Source organism: Phaethon lepturus, unplaced genomic scaffold, assembly GCF_000687285.1.
Source record: "Phaethon lepturus isolate BGI_N335 unplaced genomic scaffold, ASM68728v1 scaffold14296, whole genome shotgun sequence".
NCBI lineage: Eukaryota > Metazoa > Chordata > Aves > Phaethontiformes > Phaethontidae > Phaethon > Phaethon lepturus.
Window position 1 is genome coordinate 1 of NW_010548372.1, and position 21,655 is coordinate 21,655.

General features: G+C 41.3%; 1 protein-coding gene across 1 annotated transcript; it reads right to left on the reverse strand.

Moving 5' to 3' along the window:
* Positions 1–1,071: 1,071 nt before the first annotated feature.
* Positions 1,072–20,676, reverse strand: GPR116 (G protein-coupled receptor 116; the record flags this gene model as incomplete). The annotated part of the gene is made up of 17 exons (XM_010289945.1): positions 20,572–20,676; positions 18,749–18,809; positions 17,380–17,550; positions 15,863–16,042; positions 14,552–14,679; positions 14,022–14,080; positions 13,210–13,352; positions 12,206–12,412; positions 10,675–10,908; positions 9,098–9,262; positions 8,754–8,972; positions 8,267–8,488; positions 6,938–7,087; positions 6,552–6,554; positions 5,087–5,280; positions 3,976–4,155; positions 1,072–2,448 (listed from the first exon to the last, which is right to left on the reverse strand). Coding segments are annotated over exons 1-17 (3,798 nt in total), but the record flags the coding sequence as incomplete, so codon positions are not given.
* Between the last annotated feature and the right edge of the window lie 979 nt (positions 20,677–21,655).

A 21,655-nucleotide genomic window follows, 5' to 3' on the forward strand; every position in this document is an offset into this window, starting at 1 on the left:
ATTGGATATTAAGAAAAATTTCTTCACCGAGTGGTCAAGCATCAGAACAGGCTTCCCAGGGAGATGGTGGAGCCACCATCACTGTAAGTGTTCAAAAAACATGTGGATGTGGTGCTTCAGGACATGGTTTAGTGGGCTTGGTTGTGTTGGGTTGATGGTTGGACTCGATAACCTTAGAGGTCCCTTCCAACCTTAATGATTCTGTGATTCTGTGATACTGTGATTTTTATAACTGCACCTCACATAATGGACTACTAATGTGGTAGGAGTTCTCCAGGCCTGGCCTACTTAAACTGTGTGTATATCTGGTCTGCAAAAGCGATATAGATTGTTTTCTAGCACTAACCATATTTGAAAGAATGGACCTTTGTGTATGGAAGATGAGCCCTGCCTATGCTGCCCAGATAAGCTATTAGGCTCACAATATAAAAGGCAAGTGAGTTTGGTCTGAAGCATACAATTTTCAGGCCATTCTTAAGAGACAGAGTAGACATAACTATTTTGTCCTTAAGAAATCCCATTGCTTTGGGATCCTACTGACAACCTAAATATGTTGTTGTAAAAATCATACTAAGTGAAAACTCTCAATCATGTGCCAAATCATTTTGGTTAGTTGCTTGCTTTATTACTAGTACTATTGAGCTGTTCTTGGTGACTTCATGTTGTTTATACTCCCTCATTAATTGAACCCACAAGAGCCAAATATGATGCCTCCGGATGCACTGTAAATGAGACCAGACATGCTGAAGCTTGCCCACCTGAACATAATAGTGTTATTTTCCTAGACTTCAGGAATGAAGTTCTTCCCAGAGTTACTGGCAAGGATGGAAGTTATCTTTATGTCAGCTTTATCTATAAGGCATATCTGTTAAGGCAGCTGAGAATACGAAATACTGCTGAATTCCTGGAATGGGTTTCCCAAAGAGCCCTTTGGGAATAAGATGTAAGGCAAACCTGAGCTTTCCCAAGCTGTTTTTATTCCCTCCCGCCTCCAAGCACAGCACTGCAAGGATGTCACTACATGTTAAATGGTTACAAGAGGAAACAAAGCCATACATATGTGTAACTCACCTGCAAAGCATTGAGCAGAGTAAAGAGGATGCGGAAAGCTTTATGACTGTTCTTGATGATGAGGGCAAAGCCAAATCCCCAGGTGAGGCCTAACAGCGGTGTCAGGATGGCCACGCTTTTGCCAATTTGAAACAATGAGTTCCTCTCCTGTCTGTTTGACCTGTCCCCAATAGTTGGCCTCAGTATTTTTATTATAACAACTGCGGTGATGAACAAATTCATGGCCACAATGATCAGGGCAGGTATGACGAAGGCCAAGAGAGCTTTGCTGTCCTTCCAGTTGAGCCAGCAGTGGTGGCTTTCCTTTCTGGTGTAATTGTTCCTTGGCAGTGTGACAGCAATGGTGATGACTGCAATGACAAAGGGGCACCCATATCCCAGACAGAATGACACTGCTTTCTGAGTGCTCTTGCTTGTGTTATGTAAGATGAAGACCAGTCTGTAGAAAAGAATGAGGCCCAGGCTGAGCATCCAGAAAAAGACACACAGGTAGAATAAATGGATGAAGAAGGTGGCCACGAAACAGACACGTCTGCTCATCTGTTGGTTTTGGTCATTGATGAAGCCAGTGACAATGAACCAAATGTCAGCAATCAGGAGTGATGTAGCTATGTTGAGTATACAGACATGGCGCATATAGGAGGTTGTGTTGTTTGTCACGTATTTCCAGACTAAAGATTCAATTATAATGCAGGCCACCAAACTCAAGATTGAAATGGCCAGGCCGATGTAGGTAATATAATCTTCAAAGGTTACCTGGGAGGGTTTATCAGGTGACATCAGAATGGAGAATGATGTCAAGTGATTGCAGGAGCAAATGACATAATCTTCTACCTCTGTGGGTGTGCAACCATGAGTATCCCAGCCCCCTCCAGATTTGCTGAGTGTGAACTTCCAAAAGACACACTGGGGCATCTTTAGAGACAAGTTTTTCTTTGCAAAAACCATATTAATATTGAACTCCTGGCTTATGTTCCTGGTCACGGTTGTTGTTATCAGTAAGCTATTCACGTACTGAGACTCATTCTGGGGCAAAATATGTCCAAGTTTTGAGTACATCACGCTGACAATTGTTGAATTTGGGGTTAGAGTCTGAATTTCAGTTTCACCAATGAGTACTTCAACTGTGAGGTTTCCTGTACTGCTGAAGTTCTTATTATAAATAGTGGTGTTATTTTCTGTGACAACTGCACCTTGTAGCTGAAGGGTGTTTGCATAGACAGGAGGAATGGTATTATTAACTGGTCGGAGGTGCAGGGAAAAATTTTCTACTGAACGCAGTAACAAAGAACTTTTGTTTCTCTCCATTGTATTCAAATTTGCCCAAGCTTCATTTGTGGACTCAGCAACAATAAAGTCCACTGTGGAGAGGAAATCCTGGAACAAGAACAGAATAATGCTGTTACTGAAATCCCGTAAAAATCATTGTTGTTTCTGATGGTAATTTCTGCATGGTCCTAGAATTGCCTTTTGAAAAAGCCCATCATTTTCTTATTTTACTCAATCCATGTGAAACCTTCACTTGTTAACCCTCTCAATGCTCTGTTTTCAAGTTAAAGTTTCCAAAAGTGGCTGCTGCATGACTTTTTTTTTTACATATTACTTAGTATTTTTTCTTTTCTAGCCTTCTTTCCTCTCTTTCTGAGCCTTTGTACTATCTTTGATTTCTCTCTCTCATGTAGGGTTCTCCAGGTACAAAACATCAAGTCTCTTTGCACTTTTCTGCTCAGAAGAGCAGTCCTTTTCCTCTGTACTTCACAATCAAGGTTTCCAAGTGTTTCTAAGATATGTTTTGTATTCATTTCTTGTAATGGCTAATTGATTTTCCTTGCTTGATCTCTATCCTTATTTCAACCTTTTATTTCTGTTTCTGCTCCTACTCAAAGAATCATAGAATCACAGAATAGTTTTGACCTTTAAAGATCATCCAGTCCAACCCCCTGCCATGGGCAAGGACATACAACCTGATCTTGAACACTTCCAGGGATGGGGCATTGGCAACTTCTCTGGGCAGCCTGTTCCAGTGTCTCACCACCTTCATCGTAAAGAATTTCTTCCTTATGTCCAATCTAAATCTTTCGGTTTAAAACCATTGCCCCTTGCTTTGTCACTACAGGCTCTGGTTAAAAGTCTTACTCTGTCTTTCTGATAATCCCCCTTGAAGTACTGGAAGGCTGCAATAAGGTCTCCCCAGAGCCTTCCCTTCTCCAGGCTGAACAACCCCAACTTTCCCAGCCTGTCCTCATAGGAGAGGTGTTCCATCCCTCTGATCATTTTTGTGACCCTCCTCTGGACCTTCTCTAACAGGCCCATGTCTGTCTTGTGCTGGGCACCCCAGAGCTGGACACAGCACTACAGGTGGGGCCTCACCAGAGCGGAGTAGAAGGGCAGAATCACCTCCCTCGATCTGCTGGCCATGCTTCTTGTTATGCAGCCCAGGATATGGTTGGTTCTGCAAGTGCACATTACTGGCTCATGTTCAACTTTTCATCCATCATTCCTTGTCTTGTCCTCTATCTTAGAATGCTAGAGACATTTATGGGTCCCTAGAAGATTTCTATCTTCCATCTATCTATCTATCTATCTATCTATCTATCTATCTATCTATCTATCTATCTACCTATCTATCTACCTACCTATCTATCTATCTATCTATCTATCTATCTATCATACAGAAGTCTCTCTTTCATGCATAGGCTCCTTGTCTGGTCTGCATCATTTTGACTTTCATAAATTCTTCTGTGTCTTTGCTGCCATTTCATCTTTGCTGTCACTACATCTCATTCATTAATACTTTCCTGTTCCTAACTAACTGTGAAAATTCTTCAGGGAGATTGTCAGCCCCTGTGACAAAAGAGGCCAAAGGTCTTGATAAGTATAGGTAAGAATAAAATTAGAACTTACTTGAATAATGGACACGTTTGCATCTGCTGGGATAGAGGAGACCGTATCCAGGATTGTAATGATTGCACCTAGGTTTGCAGGAGAACTGTTTATTGTGGTTTGCTCCTCCTCGGTCTTTTTCTTAAGCTCTGCAAGGTATTTAGGTAGGTATGCTTCTGCCTCAGGACTGTTGGCCAAGGACTGTAAAAGAAGAAAACAGTACATGACGTGTGTTCAATTTGCCTGGAGCTTGATCCTCCTTCATAATGACTACCCTTATACTAGTAAAACAAACAGAGCCAAGGTCATTCTAGACATGCTGGTAGTGTTCAACTCTCTGACCCTCCAGAACAGTGTATCCTAACTGCCTGTTGAGAGTGGTACCTCATCTGTGTTAACTTGCAGACTGCTCCTGGAAATTTTGAGGGAGAAAATAGGTGGTCTGGGCCCAAACTGTATGAGGGAACAATCTAGAAAGTTAAGAAAATACATCATTGAGTAGCTATACCTCTGTCTGCAACCTTGCTGTGCCTAATTTACTAAAATAAAGATAGTAAGTATTTGATGAACGAAAAATAGTTGTTCTCATCTAACCTCACTGATAGGATACCTAGGCTGAAAACTGAGGCCCAGCACCTATCTTTGAAGGGTAGTGGCTGACTGGGCATGCTGAACAGGGCCTGGGTCTGAGGCTGGGCAGTGGCCCAGAGTTGTCCCTACTGCATCGTTGTTAGTGTACTCTGTAGCGTGCTTTGGGCTTGTGCCAGCTGGCGTTCACCGACGCAATGTCTGAGCATGGTTCAGGGAATACCCCATGCCAGCAACTGCTCCCACTGGATGCTATGAATAAGGTCACTTTGTCTGGGGGAGAGAGTGTTCATGTGTATGGATGTTAGCCATGCAGTGTCACATGCCCCCTGGGCCAGAAAAGGGGACCTGGCCTCTTTCACTGACTTGTGTACATATAGCCAATCATTCTTTATATCTTTTAAAAGATAGTTTAAAGTAAATAATTGATTTTTTAATGCTTCATATATTTTAGATTATGTTAAGCAAAAAACCACCCAAGAAAAAGTTTTGCTCTCTCCTACCCACCCCCCACCCCAGCCTTTACAAAACTCATAAATATTACCTCAGCACTAGTCAACAGATTGTTTATTGTAACAGATAAGCAGTCATCCCTTTCACGCTTCCATGATTTGTTGAGGCACCTGTAAGTTTCACTGCCTTGGATAAAACCATCTGTATTATTTAAGTCACAGCATGGCTTTATTAATATGCTCCCTTCTATTCCAATGCCAAGGTTGCTTAAGCAGGAAACTTCACCTGTATTGAGAAAAAAACATAGAGGTAGAAAACTAACAAGCAGGGAGCACAAGTCTGATGAGGAGTGGCTGAGGGAACTGGGATTGTTCAGTCTGGAGGAGGCTGAGGGGAGACCTTATCGCTCTCTACAGCTACCTGAAAGGAGGTTGTCACGACGTGGGTGTTGGTCTCTTCTCCCAAGTAACTAGTGATAGTTTGAGAGGAAGAGTCCTCAAGTTGTGCCAGGGGAGGTTTAGATTGGATATTAAGGAAAATTTCTTCATCGAGAGAGTGGTCAAGCATTGGAACAGGCTGCCCAGGGAGGTGGTAGAGTCACCATCACTGGAGGTGTTCAAAAAACATGTGGATGTGGTGTTTCGGGACATGGTTTAGTGGCCATGGTGGTGTTGCGTTAACGGTTCGACTTGATGATCTTGAAGGTCTTTTCCAACCTTAATGATTCTGTGAGATGTGTAATTTACTCCCATCAAACCTGTGCCTTCCTGAAGTTCAGAGGCCTTTAAATTAGTTAGGATTTCAGCTTGCTGTCTTCATTAATTATGATCTTTCAGGGTATATATGTCTTGCATTCCCAATTTTTTTTGAATGATGAATTTAAAAAGGAAATTGAGTAAAGGCCCTTGTTTCTGGTACTGAATCAAATCAGCAAACCAATACCCAAAGTTTTGGGATTTGTCTGTTAGATTGCAGGGTTAGATAGGGGTGGAGTGGGATTATATTGACCACTATGTGAACAGTAATTAACACACAAAGTTTATTCTGCTAAGGGATTCAGTGCTGCTATAGCACTAATAAGAAATTCATTAAGACCTTGTTAGTGATGCCTCAGCACCTTTTTGATGAACAGTGAGTCTTGCTAATTGGCTTTAATTGGGTTGGTCACATCAGTAAGTATCTGCTGAATAAAGTAAATAAAGTGCCTATTTATTTCGTATGAGAGTGAAATCTGGACACATATAGTGATTCAACAGTAGGCACCACTACTGTGGAAAAAACAAAATTTCTGCATTATGGGGATGTCCAACATTTCTTTCTTTCCAGTTTAGAATAAGAAGCTGAAACATCCAAACTCTGGTCAGAACTAAACCTCAAAATTGGATTTAGCAATGTTAAATTCTAATTACCCAGCATTTCCTGCAGAGCTAACTGAAAACTTGGTCTGCCCAGGTATCAGCAACACTTCGTGGAGGCTGTCATTCTTGTGTTTAAAGTGGATATGCTCTCCCACAGGCTGACGTCTTGAGCTAGATGACTTCTTCCTGAGGCACCACAATCTTTTATTCTTGCTAAATTTTTGATGCAATCTGGGAGCTGCATCACCACATTTCAACACAGGAGACAAAGCTCAGTGGTGCAGGCTGCACCAGAAGGAAGTAGGTACAGAAAGTGACTGAACTATTACTTCTTGGAAATATACTGGGGCCACTGACAAACACAGTGAAGACAAAACACCTTGTCTATTTATTTTTTAAAATTTCAGCAAAATTGATATTTTCCTCTGTATTTCAAAATTTCCTGTCAAAAAAGTAGACAAAAACTCTTGGCTAACAAAAATTGCTCCTGTTAAGTGTCACCAATGATAAATTTTTGGCATCTGGTTTAACAAAGATACTGTGATTTCCTATTTAACAGCTTTAAATAGTAACCTTTTCCTTACCAGTTATCACGCTCAGTTCTATCATTTCACTTTTGACTTCCTGTTTCACATGGTTCATAAACTTGCAATATGCCGTGAGATTTTTCTCTTTGCATTTTGTTTCTGTGTAATTGTACACATAGCAAAACAAATTTCCTTGTTTCCTTTTCCCTGTGTGGAAAGATTAAGATAGGTTAACACAGATTTGGGGTCAATCAGCTGGCATACAACAGTAAGCTTCTGCAAAACTTTCTTTTCTGTGGGTCCTAGAGAAAAAAAAACTTCCTTTCTGTATGCTGATCGCTGTCTCTTACTCCCTGCTTAATAAATCTTCTGGCAGCTGCTGCATGATCAGTACCTTTTCAATTACTTGTGTATGAGCAAATCCTGCCCAAAGCTTCTTTTGCTGTGCAGGAACCAAAATTTGCTTTGGAAACCATTTTAAGAATACTCTTCCTACTTCTGCTTCTACCACAGGTGTTTCATTTAGACTAGGACACTTTTTTGCTGTTCTTACACGGTTCTTTTGAACTCAGGATCTGTACCACACTCCCATTGCCTTTCAGCATGCCTGTGCCTGAGGGTCCTTGACTGCAATCTCCTCTAAGAAGATCTTGGCATTTTTCTTAGCAATCAAAAGACCTCTCAATCTCCACCTGCTTTACACTTCAGCCTGTTGGTTTTGCACTCCTGAATGTTTTCTGAGTTAGTTTAGGTGGGTCATCTTTGCTTTTTTTGATTTAACTGTTTTGTTACCCACTTGAAAACTTCTGGTATATAAAAACGTGCCAGGGAAGATGCAGAACTGCCTGAAATTTGAAGACATAGCAACTTAGGTTTTTGTGCTGTTAAAGATATGTTACTTGTATCCTTGAAGAAAATAGAATAATTCTTTGAATTGCATTATTAATGTGTTGTTTTATATTTTTTCATGTATGAGTAGATCTTAAGTAATGTTTCTTTGATACTCAGTTCAAAAAAGTGTCAGAGTAGAAGATAAAAGCAAATAAATGGAGTTCAGCAATTTCTAATCTGAACAATGATGAGGATGCTCACTTCTCACTGCCTTGCAAGGCAAACCAAACGTTGAATTTTCCTATTACATATTTATCTCTACAGCAGTGCCTTCAGCTGTTCTTCTATTAATCTCAGCCACGCTTCCCAGGCATGACAACCATCCTAAAAAAAAGTCCATTTCCCCTTTTTTACACTCTCAGGCATACTTGTGGGTTGTCATAATAGCAGTAAGTATGAATTGGTTACATGGACCTAAGTGAAAAATAAAAAAAATAGAGACTGGGTTGTGACACATAGTGCAACTAATGATTCTGCAAGTTTATTGTTTCTTACCAACTTTTTGGAATTCTTCTTTTTCAACTATGAATGTAACACTGTAATTTTCCGTGGTGTTAGCACTTATGCAGCACTCAAGAGTTTGTTGCACGTTGCATTGTATAGATGCTTTAATGGGGTTTCTCAGGATGTTCTGCTTCAGAGGCAAGGAAATAACCTCGATTGTCATGTTGGCAGAACTATCCAAGTTCTTCTGGGAGAATGTGCAGATGTAGGTGCCTGAAAGAAGTGACACAAAACCAATGTTTCAGTCAACAGAAGTGCTTCTCTGCTTTTGCATGGTCATGAGCCCTAATATTGAACAAATACAGTGTTGTTGGCAGCATCATGTCTTGCTGTCCCACAGCAGTTATCATTTTAACTCTTTTTTTTTTTATTTACTGTGGCCAGGCTTCACAGTGATTTGCAGGGCTAGGGATACTGTAAATTATCTGGTACAGAGATTTCATTGCCTTTGTATCCAAAACAAACCATGTTCACTCACCATTCCAGTCCTGTGTGACAGTCTTCACTTCGAGCACAGATGTGGCTACAGATTGGTTGGTTTTGATGCACGTACCACAGTTTACTGTTTTTGTGTTATTTCCAGACAGAATTTTCCAGCTGATACTGTCATAACTGCTCAGATCACTTTCACATGTTATATTGAATGCATATCCTTCGGAAACTGATGAGTTTATGCTTGAAGATATTGTTACACGGGCTGAGACAACACAAGATAAATGTCATATTATTGAGAATCACTTGTTATAATCATTTGCTTCCAAATAACATGTGCCACAGAGGCCACCTACACGTTAAAGAGCTGATGATCTACCTGACTCTTACCTTCCCAGAGGTACCTCACTCTGATGTCTTGACTGCACATGGCACCATGTCCAGTCTGCAGCTCACATGTGTATGTCGTCACTGTACCTGACTTCTCAGGTGAACATAGTGATTCATTGATATTGAGCTTGTATTCAGTGCAGTTTTCAGTGAAATTGGAGACTCCTAGAGAGAAATAAACATTCCTTGAAGGCCTACCAGATGACAAAAAAATGCCTGGGCTCTGGAAATCACAAGCAATCACTCTAGCTAAGGAAAACCTTGTGGGTTTGTATGGAACCTTTGATAGCACGGCACTTTTAACTCATCATTTTTTAAGTTTATTCATATCTTTTACTCTGGCAACACTCACAATGGTCTTCCAAAGGCCTGAAGATGGCTCTCAGCACAGTGTTGGGCACTGCCAAAACCAGTGTAACTGAGAACAGCAACATTGCTTGGATACCTCAGGATAAGCCAAAATGAAGAGTATTCTGGTTCAGCCTAACCTCATTATCTGTGAATTTAGTATGAGTAAGATAAGTAAACCAGGAGTAGATACTCCAGATTTTAATGTCATCTTATTTTGAAATAAACATTTGAAGGTACTTGACAGTCATTCAACTTTAAATCTGAAGAGTGCTGGTTTAGCTATAAGGGGAAAACCCCACTAAAGCTGTCCCATGCTGCAGCTGAAAGTCCATCTGACATGAGAGCAGAGTTCCTGGAGGAAAGCCTGGCCACATGGAATCGAGGACAAAACAGCTCATTACAGTAGGCCAGGATCACCCCTTTCTCTGTAAGCAGCACTGCACACCAGTACCTGTCCTCTGTGCACGTGAGCTTTGAAGGTTTTCTCTCATTTCGCTGTCCTGCTTTCTGCTAAATTTCATTTATAATGGTTAACAACAAACAGTTAATCCATACCCATAAAATATTGAGGGCAATAAGCTGTTTATGACTATGGTTCACAGACATGAGCATTTCTATTGATGCTGTTTTGTAACTCTTTGTAGCACATTTACTTGGTGCTTTATTAACTCTTTATATTCATATTATAAGTAGAGCTTTGTGGGATGCCACTGACTCCACTGGCATGTGATGTATCACAGTTACACATGGAGAGGGAAACTGTGCAGTCAGTATTTAGCTATGCTGCAGCTGTTTCAAAGTGTACCACCTGCCTCTCTTTATTGCCAAATCTTGGTATGTGGTACACAGAAGCTTTTCATACCCCAAGGTTGATTCTGGAGATAGTCTTAGAGACTATCACTCATCCTTGCTCTCAAAACTAGCGAATACAGAAATAAACCTTTTCGAAAAAGTCAGTATGATGCTGGTCCAGGCAACTGTTTCCATCCAGAATGGCACAGTTTCCAGTATCAATGTCCGAACAGTGCACAGAATCCCACTGGTGCCTGCACAACACATATGGAGTCTCTACCATGCTGTTGATCCATTGTCCTTCCCACAAATACACCTTCACAGCATACCCTGTATTCACCTTAGGACTTGGCCTTTGGGGTAGTCAATTAGGAGGACGTCTTTGAAGAATGAACAAACCTAACAGGTGAAAGGCAATCTTTTGTTAATCTTACCTGTAATATTGATTGCTCCATGTACTTTCCAGTCACCAGTAAGAGATGGTAAGTGTCTGTCAATACAACAGGACAGCAGAAGGCTGTTTGTCTGCATTTCAGGACTGTTGCATGTAACATTGATGTCATTTAAGTTTGTAGTGATGTATAGCGGAGACACTGCTATTGTTTTTGTGGCGTTGTATATCAGTGTGTGAAACTGATTACTGTTCGTGAAAGTGCACCTATAGGAACCTGTAAAGCATAGGCAATATCTTAGCATTGAGAACATGTTTTGCTGTTTTTTCTCTACTTTTGGAGTTAGGAGCTGGGAGCTACTTCTACACCTACTTTTCACGTCTCCCTGCTCTGCAGTGGCTCTGCTACTTGCTAATCAAAACGTACCCTCAGGTCATCTGCAGTGTGCTCTTTGCAGACTCCTGGTGCCAAGTATATCCAGATTAGGCAGCTTCAGTATTGACGGGTACTTGACAAGAGACCAGCACTCTGGGACCAAAATACTTAAAATCTGGCTGACTTGGTGTTTTGGGGATCTGTGTATTTGCCCATAGTCCACATGGCAGCAATATGTCATGGTAAGAATGTAGACTGACTGGGCAAACAGTTCCTACCCAGAATGAGTGAGAGACAGGTGCCCAGGATAGACTCCACAAGAGCTGGGACTCTGAGTCTAGGCACACATACTGCTCAGAAGTTATTGCCAAAGAGAGCAGAATATTGATTAGTCACTTTCTCAGGCACTTGTCCCCTGGATGCAGCCAGGCTTCCTTTTGAAATTGCCAATTAGAGCTCCAAACTTCCTTCATACTTTAGGTATGTGGGTTCCCATTCCTCACTGGGATAGCCAAGTGAGTAGGCCACTTACATAGAAGTGGAGACACCAAGGTTCAGGCATCCTTAGCCTAAATAATGTTGGACCCATGACTCCTACCTCCCATATGTGTGCCCAAATACCTGGTCACAGTCTACCCTTTTTGAAGTTGAATGTAAAATTCATGGTCCAAACAGAAGAACTGAGTGGGAGCTTGAGTCATATCTCTGATAATACATGATGATTCTCCTGATAACTCCTCCCAGCAAAATGCCACCAATTTACTGTTTCTGGTTTTCAAAAAGCCCTAAACATGAACACATGAAAAACTGTAACTCTGAGCTGTGACTACTTAAGATATGTTTGCAAAGGGGACAAGAGCCATCAAAACCAAATTCAAACACAGCCTCAAGTTACCACACCAAGAGGGTGGGAAGGCCTCACAGCCAAGCAGTCACCGCTGCCTCCTGTGATATGGCAGTAAAGGCTAGCACTGAGAATACCCAGGCCTGTATAGTCTCTTCAGTCAATTCACATCTTACTGGCAGTGCCAGTCAGTAAGTAGTTCATTAAAGAAAAAAAAACAACAAGAAAATTATGAAGGACAGTGTATTTTTCACATTTACTCTAGGAAAATGCTGTCTCTGCATTCCTCTGCTTTTTATAGAACTAGCCACACTAGAGATTTACATCTGCTGTTTTAACGATAGAAAATCATACCAAGATCCTTCATCGTAATGTTGGTAATTTTAAGAATCGAACTTGTATTTGTAACATCTGTCTCAATCAAATACCGGAAGCTGGCTGAGATGATCTGATTGGAGTAATACCAGGTCACACTCTCAGATGTTGAATTTATCTCACACATCAGTCTTACTGTATCTCCTTCAAAAATGTCTGCAGGACTCACAGTGAAGTTTGTCTGGTCTGGGAAGACAAAGAGCAACATTCTGCATTATTCTCATTTCAGCTCATGTCTATACAGTGTCTTTCATCTCATGGGAATCCTAGGTGCTTCATAACTAATATGCGCTCAGCATCACTTGCGGGGCACTACCTCTGGTACCTATACAATTTTCCCACAAGATACTCTTCTACTATCTTTGTCAGCCAGAGATCTCAGAATTTTTTATGCAGAGAGCCAGAAATATTATCACCACCACTACTTTCCAAGTAGATAAACTGGGAGGAGAAGCAACCAGGTTAAAGTAATCCTCTGACAAAGACAGTCCAGTGCTCGCTGCACTGGGAGTACAGCAGCTCTGGGGCACTTGGCCAGCCAAGTGAATTGTAACACACTGTCTAGTAGCAGCAGCATGGAAAATGTGCCAAGAAAGCCAGCGGGAACTTGTTCTCATGTAAACTGCAAGAGGTTTTTTGTTTTGTTTGAAGAAGTGGGAAGTGCTGGCAGCCTGGTATGCTAAGAGCAGTCTCAGTGCTGGAGGTGAACTCAAGGGTTTTCAGTCTCTCTCCCATGGAGACACTGCATCAAGATTCAGTGGAGTAGCTGGAAGGATTTGGTTTTCTGTAGGAGGTACTGTGTGCATGGTCATCTCATGTAAGCCCTAAGCTTTGCTGGCATAGGATGAAATGAAATAGCCAGAGAAATAAGTGTTTTTGAAGGTCCAGTACCAAATAATCAGCACTATAAGGCAGCTACATGTTCAGGCTAGAAATACCAAAGTAAAAGTTGAAGGAAAATACTGAGAGAGCTTTAAACTTACCAGTTATTTCTGTTGTGAAGGTAGCTTGATTTAGCCGGTATGATGCATCTAGAAATTGTGGTACAATTTTGTTGGAATCTGCTATCTGATCGAAGGTTGCAGCTCCTGCTTTTACTTCATAGTTCACAAAAACACTTCCAGGCCTAAACAGATACAAGAATGAGAGAAGCACCAGCATTAAATATCCTTGCGTATTAGTAGTTTTCTTTGTTGTGGTGGCTCATCTTGCATGGCTAGGAAGGCTTCACAGGGCTCACCTGTGAAGGCTTCTGTCATAACTCAAGACTTGCTCTTATACAAGAAGGTTGTGCTACAGCTCTTCCCAAAGTAAGAACGCCTTTACGTGACATCTCCTTTGTCTGCTGTTTCTAGTAAACTTCCCTTAGAAAACCTAAAATACAGCTGCATTTAAATATGTGTGGACTTAAGTAATGTCTCTCTTATCCAGATCCAATGTTGTATCCAGCCTCAATGTACTAATTCATCTTCCCAATGACCTGGGAAATGATGTTAGGTTTATTCACTTCCTTTTCCACTTTTGGGTAGAATTCAGTCTTTCCCGCAAAAAGCTTTGATCCAGGTGGAAAATTATTATGTTTCTTGGACTTTTGCACAGTAGAGAATTTTTCCTGCAATCCTATTTGCATGCTAATAGTTGGGCTTTCCTTTGCAGGTCTTACACTGTTATTCAGTATGTATATACTGAGCATGGGTTCTAGCCAGAGTGTATGTAGTCTCTGCTGACTGGTGTCTCCTTGAGACTGGACAGAAAGATTTGTGTCTTCCAGGAAAAAATGAAATCCTTTACTTACCTAAAACCAATTACTGTTGCCGATACAAAGCCTGGTAAACAGCTGTAGCTAGCGTTAAACTGTAAACAAAGACATATTACATGACATAAGTCTTCTGTATATTACTCTAGATGCTTAAAATAGGAAACTCTCCATTCAACATTGGTGTGAGTAAGGGCATGTAGCATATCTGACAGAATAGGCCTGGTGCTCTCCGCACTGTCATGGGGTAAATTTGTGTTGATGGCTTCATTCTGTGTGTGCTCATGTGGATTTAAGCTGGGACCAATAATATGATTTTTTTTCATGCTTTTGATGCAAAGGATTCCTAAATACTTCCCTGTCAGCCAGCATACTAAAATGAATGGGAATACTGTCATTGCCTTTCAGTGGAGGTCAGCTTTGGCCCACTTTGTAGCTCCCACTGCTGTGTGTTTCATAGCTCCCCACAGAGGCAGTGACAATTCACCCTATTTCCCAGACACTTAAGGTAAATACCATATTTCTTGGAGGACTTTCTACCTTCAGGGATGGAAAAGTAAAGTTATTACCGCTTTTTCAAGGTCAGCTTTGTATTTTTTGTATAATTCAGAAGAAGGATCACTGAGATCATTCTGAAAGTCTGTGTCGAGTCTGACTGACATATTCATTACAATGGGCTCTCCCATACCACATGAGTCTGTAAGGAAAAACATAAGAATAAAAGTGAAAATAATCAAAAGCAATGCTTACAAAGTTATTTCTTAGCTGCTTCTTCTAATGATGTAGGAGACTGTATCAAAGACCTTACAGAAGTCTAGGTAAGTGATATCCATAGCTCTTCCCTTGTCTACTGATGCAGGCACTCCATCATATAAATCCACTAGATTAGTTATGCGCAATTTGCCCTTCGTGAAGTCATCCTAATTCTAAATCAAAATCTTACAACTTGTCAAGATTCATCTGTATGATAAAGTTGGGATTCTCCTAACTTTTTATATCTAATTTAGGTGCTTGCATCTGCTAGATATCTAGGCTTCCTCTCCAGTTGATGCAAAGCTGGAGACACCTTCAGAAGGTGATACATTCAGAAGGTGATAGACAGCTTTTCTACAGTGGTTGAACTGGTACATTATTCCAGTTACAGAGAGTTTGGATGAATAACTTTGACTAGGTACTTAACTTTTACATAGTGAAAGATACACAGGATGAATATCCACCTATGGTTCACTGAAAATAATGGAAAAATCCTCAATGACTTTGGGAGGGTAATATTCTGGATGATGACCCAGGGCTGCCTCTGGGTATCTCTACATGGTGCTCTGTCACAAGTCAAAGGTAGACCCTTGTTGGGGTTTGTCTTGGATTGCGGAGACAACAGATAGTGTCCAGCACCCCAGTGCTGCTAAGCCTAAGTTTCCAGCCATCAGTCAAATTTCTAAAAAGTCATGGGCACCTTGTCATGAGAGTTGAAATAAAACAAAAAAATGAAATAAAACAACAAAAAAAGATATATGCTGGGTTTTTTTGTTCCTTCTCTTCTCTTGAGCAGTATGGCACACTTCGGTCACATTTCTAAGTTCCTCTGTTGAAAATCTGATGAGATGAAACTTTCTTTGCTTAGAGGAAGCTGAAAGTCCCAAAGAGGCATGTGAGTGGTTCCAGGAGGTGGGGCTCCAGTTTGGCACTAAATATCTCCAAGTACTTGGATCAAGGTGGAACCACATCACAAAGGGAAGAGCTCTAGACCCTCTCTACAGACATTCTACATTCATAGGCAATTCAGTCCTGATGTGCTGCTTTATCACACCTTTAACACTATTCCATCCTCTGAGCAGTATATGAGTTGTACAAGAATGAAGTTCAGCACTGTTTCTCCTTACCTTCAGTTTGAGGCTCACAGTAAGGCCCATAGAAAGGCATTTCCTTCATGTAGCCACAGGGCAGCTTGGGTGCTAGGCTGGCAGAAGGGCAGGTTATCAGGTCACTGCACATCACACTTGGCCAGGCATATCCATTTTCACAAGAACAACAGCTGTTGTTCTCACCACTGGGCAGGCAGACTAGTGTCAGACAGGCAGAGAAATACTATGAGAATGATAAATGGGGAATAACATATCACATGATATATATTTACCCTGCTGTATCTTTATGTCAGTGACCTCAACTAAATGTTGCTCTTGTGAGTTCACTTGAATGATGCAAGAATGATGCCTTGCAAATATTTAGTAAGATTATACTAATTGCACTACTTATAAATGACTAACCAGAAATGGGAACAGACTGGTGCAGGGATAAGTCTCATGAATTACCTTTAAGTAACTGAATGGAGATAGAGAGATGTGAAGCCTGATCCTAAAAATTTACCTGGCATATTGGTCAGTGTCCTATGATAGTTTTCACATTGGATATTTCTATATTGCCTGGGCTGAAAGCAAATGTAGAGGCTTTTAAAGATTGTAAGAGCATGTAATGGTCATTCAAAGTCCTAGTGGCTAGTGAGGTGCTGTGTCATTCTGAATGTGTACTGACAGATGCTGCATGAGAGAAGGTGACATTATCACAAAGTGCTTTCAAGACATACATTCTCTCTAACAAAGAAGTCACCAAAACACTTCACTCTTAAGGTTTTTTTACTCTTATGTGCCATTGGCAAAGATATTAATGAAGTGATTTTCACACATTGCATGCGGCCCTGAAGGCCTTTAAAAGATGCATTTGTGTGTTGTTTTGAGAACTGATGAGAACACTTCCTTTCACCGTTTTATGGGCCAGCGAGTGGTAAGAAGGTACCAAATCCCCTCTACTGTTGTAAATGCTTGGTGTGTTTGCATATCCTCTGCTGTATTAGTTACTTGGATGTGATATTACACAACCACAACTCATGTAATAAAACTTGTCTGATATCTTGCCTTGTAAGAATCTGTTTAGTGAGTTATACCAGGAAAAGACTGAATCTCATGCAGCCTGTCTCTGTCACGGTCAGAGTACAGCCTCTTACAGTGATTTACGTTCCAAATGCAAGTGGAGGGAAGTAAACAGTCTGATAACGGCTCTCGCAGCTTCCTGAAACTTGAAAGTAACTTGGACTGCTTGTTATTCAAATTGGAGAAAAATCCTTTGGCTCAGGCTTCCTCTGGCTTTGTCCCTTTCTTAGAAAAAGAAAAGCATTCAGGGGTATTCCTAATGCCAACTTTATGTAAAAAGGAGTGGTGGGATGCAGATAACAAAACATGCTGTTGTGTGCTAGAGCTTCAGTCTTGTTGGGTCTTTCAGCAGGCAGCAGAGGCAGTTCAGTTTTGCCGATTTCTAAACATGATGGATGGTAAAACTGGAAGAGATCAAACACTGGCAAAAAAAGCATAGTCACCCAGGACATAAAAATAAATAACCAACCCACCTGTTGTAACGTTGATGTTTGAAACTATCATTTCTACATTTGAAATATTTGTTGAAACTGGAAGATTAAGGTTTTTGAAGTACTGTTTGATTGGCTCCAGGAAAGATGAATCCATAAGGCTTACTTCAATGTCAATGGTGTACTCCAGAGGGGGAAGGTCAAAAGTAAGCACTGAAAGAGAAATAGCATGAGACTGCAAAGCTGTGTGTGAGGGTAAATCATAAATTGATGGCTTCTGTTTTGGCATTTGAGCTCTGTTGCTATTTAACGGTAGCTTAGTGTAGCATTCTGCTGAGGAAATCTTCTTGCTTCCTCCTCAGCGGATATTCTGCATGTGTTTTATCTGCTGCTTGTCTGACAAAAGCCAGATTTCTTTGGTTTCAGAGCAATAGGAAGCTGATATAACTGGCATGATATGTACAGAGAAAATCTGTGTCATCCTTTCTCTCCTTTGACTCAGCAAGTAGATGAGTTGTCAACCATAGCCATACAGGATTATCTTGTGACCCCTGTCCTGCAAGAGGCTTGGGGTTTTTTTTCTACACCATATATTTCATCTTGCATAGAAGCTATGCTCATATATGTCAATCTCTGACCAGAGAGAAATTTCTACCTCTTTTGTTTGTGCCTTTACTACTGTACTGGTTTTGTCTGGGATAAACTTAAATTTATTCATAGTAGCTTGTATGGGGCTGTGTTATGGATTTGTGATGAGAACAGTGTTGATAATACAGGGATGTTTTAGTTATTGCTGAACAGTGTTTACACAGTGTCAAGGCTTTCTCTTTCTTCCGCTCTGTCCTCCTAGCAAGTAGGATGGGGCTGCACAAGAAGCTGGAAGGGGACACAACTGGGATAGCTGACCCCAACTGACCAATATGACGTCACACACCATAAGAGGTGGAGTGTGATGGCCATATCATATGATGTCATGCTCAGCAATAAAAGCTGGGGGAAGAAGAACGAATAGGAGGATGTTTGGTGTTATGGCATTTGTCTTCCCAAATAACCATTATGCATCACAGAGCCCTGCTTTCCTGGAAACGGCTCTAAACACCCACCTGTCTCTGGGAAGTAGTGAATGAATTCCTTATTTTGCTTTGCTTGTGCATGCAGCTTTTGCTTTACCAATTAAACTGTCTTTATCTTAATGCACAAGTTCTCTTATTTTTAACCTTCAGATTCTCTCCCCCATCCCACTGTGGGGGAGTGAGCAAGTGGCTGTGTAGTGCTTAGCTGCTGGCTGGAGTTAAAACACAACTACCTCCCCCTTGATGATCTCACGACCTCAGGAGATGCTGTCCCCAACAGTGATTTCACCCTTGGCTTACCAGAAACCTGCTCTGCTACCATACATTTGTGTACGTACTGTTTCGCTTCTGCCTTTGCATCTCTGACTGGAAGCTTTCCTCTTCTAGTGCACTGTCAATCTGTGGAAAACAGAGAGGGAAGCTCTGTGAAAAACCAAAGTGAAGCTTTAGCTGCTGTGGTTGGCATCAAAGAATTAGTGAGGAAAATACCAGCATAGATAATTTTTTCCCCTCCACCAATCTTTGCCCCTCCTTGCCCCACTTTTCCTCTTTAAATAGAATATTTGTATCTTCCAAGCAGGGAAGTGTTAAACACCAGCTGAGGGATGTACTGAGTTTGCCGGTGCCTCTTTGTGTATCCTTGCAAGGCAATTGCCTCATCTTAGCAGGAATTCTGTGTGTGAACTGCAAATCAGCCACAGGGCTGATGCAGTGCTCTCAGCCCTGGGACAGCCTTGCAAGCTGCTTGGGAGACCTGGCGACTCAGCTTTTAAATCCAGAAAATGGACTCATACTATCCTTTGTTTTCATCTTTGCACTGATCTTCCAGCTCTGCAGTAGCAAAGCCAGCCGGAGTAGGAGTAGGAGTAGAAAGGGGATTGAAATGTCTTGGCTCCAGCTCAGGTCTCAGGTCAGCTATTTTGTGGGCCATCCATAGCACATGGTTGACCAGGGCAGTGGTGGCACAATTTCCGTATGACTGGGTTCACGCAGGGTGCAGCCATGTGAGATGCAGACAAGCTTATTTTTTTGATCTTGCCCTAAAAATACACTGGCACCACAGTTAGCAAGAAAGGCTAAAGAACAAGCAAAGACACAGGCAGGAAATTTGCAGCTTTGCCAGTTTCTTAAGTCCCACTGAAATCTTTATTTACAGAAAGGGTGAATAGCTTGGCAACTCTTAAGTCATCTCGTTACATAAAGGAACCATCTGGTGTGTGATTAGAGCTGGGTTTCGTATTGCAGCTGCACTAGCAGTGAAGATTCCAAGGTGCGTTGGCATTTTTGCACTGCTGGGGTACTACCTTTCACCTTAGAGGTTAGCTGTGAGAGCTACAGAAAACCCGCTGTGATGCACATCTTCCTCCAGGTTTGGACTCAGTGGTTTCCTTTTTCAGTTATTCTCTCGAACAACTGCAGGGTATTGCTACGTTTTTAAATACTTCACATATTTCACACCATTAAACAATGACTCACGTGCAGGTTGTCCCATGGTTCAATGATGCTAAAAAATAAGGTGTTACTCTTTTCATGAAAATGCCTAAGTGCTGACATGGAGGCAGTTTGAAGAGAACAGCAAACAAGATACTTGGTCACTGTTACACATCTGCTGAAGGGTAGATGAAGCTGCTGGAACCAGCTGTATCTTGGTTTGCCAAGACAGGGGATGGTGGCAGAAACAGCTTAAGGCATTCCCACCTTCCTCTTAACATCTCCTTTCCTTTTTTCAACGTGCAAAAAAAGCACATTGTGTTCTGGTCAGTCCATCAGAATTAAGGTTCCTATGGTGCTAGGGGCTGAACATAAATGTTAGAATCCATTTTAGCTTGATAGGGTTCATAATATGGAAGACAAAAGTAGTATTTTCTGGTCTAATATTAATTGTGATAGACCAAGGCTTGGTAGATTTGTAAACTAGTTTTCTTTACCAGACTGTTAACTTCCATTTGATCAGTCCCTTTTTTTCTCTGTAACTCCCTTTCTAGTTAGGGACTATTTCTCCATCTGTTTCGCACACTGGGGAGACTCTGGGTTCAGTTTCCCCACCTGAGCCTATGCTGATTTCCTCTAAGGTTTTGTGGATGTAAAGGAGAGCTATAGCAGCTGGATGCGACAAGCAGAGACCAAATGAAAACCAATGGGGCTGGGAAAGGATACTCACTATATGTTGGATGAAAGGATCAAAGTTTGGGTCCTGTGATGTCTGGCAACATGCTGTGACTAGTAGAAATAGGCAGTGGAAACCTGTAGTAATCAAGGATGGCATTTTGTCCAGTGACTTTGCTGTGTAGCCTGAGGGGAAAATGAAGCAAAAGGATCAGGGAATTTTCAGCTGACTCACACAGTAGGAAATACCAGTGCACTCTATAAAAACAATATGTTCATAATTTTTCAGCACACTCTGCCTGTTCATCCAAGACAGAGCATGGAACAAGATCTCTAATTATTCCACTGTCACCAGATCATTTCCCTCATAGCTCCTTTTTTTTCTCATCGGTTGTACCTATTCAAAACGGAGGAAGAAAAAAATCGCTTGAAGAAAGCGGAATCCTAAGCAGATTCCTACCAGGGACAAGTCAGGTGTTAGAAATTCATCTGCCATGAGAAAAGTTGACATTGGATCTTCAAATATTCCTCACAGTGGTACTTGGCAAATGCACAACCAGAACATGAGGGAATAATTAGACATGTTGCTGTAAATGAGAGCCTATCCTGTTGCAGCAGGGAGAGCTCTGCTGCTGGCCATGTCCCACTCTGGAGAGGGCTGTGGTAACATCATGGGCTCAGCTAGAGATTTCTGTCTGTTACTCCTTGTCTAACAAGGGAAATAATGAAGAGTGATATCTTCTGGAAAAAATACTTATAATTTTCAGGTTTTGGTATACATCTCCATTAATTGCCCAGTTGTTAACAAGTAAATAACCTAGAACACAAGAATACTGACACACCGGAATATAATGTGGTGCCTGAAATCAAAACCCACAGAATCCAACATTTTCCATCTCATTAATACCTAAGCTAATTTACTCATGCAGTAGATTGGATGATGAAGCTTAAAGGGAGAGGCAAAACATGCATAGACCCTTATAGCAGGTGTTGACACATTTTATACAGCTGTAGGGAACAGAGAAAGGAAGCTAAAGGATACGTAAAAATATGTATTTTGCTATGAATATGCACTTTCTGATTATTTCTAACAAAGCACTTCCCTAGCTCCAGAATTAACAGCTAGTAGAGAGCTGCAG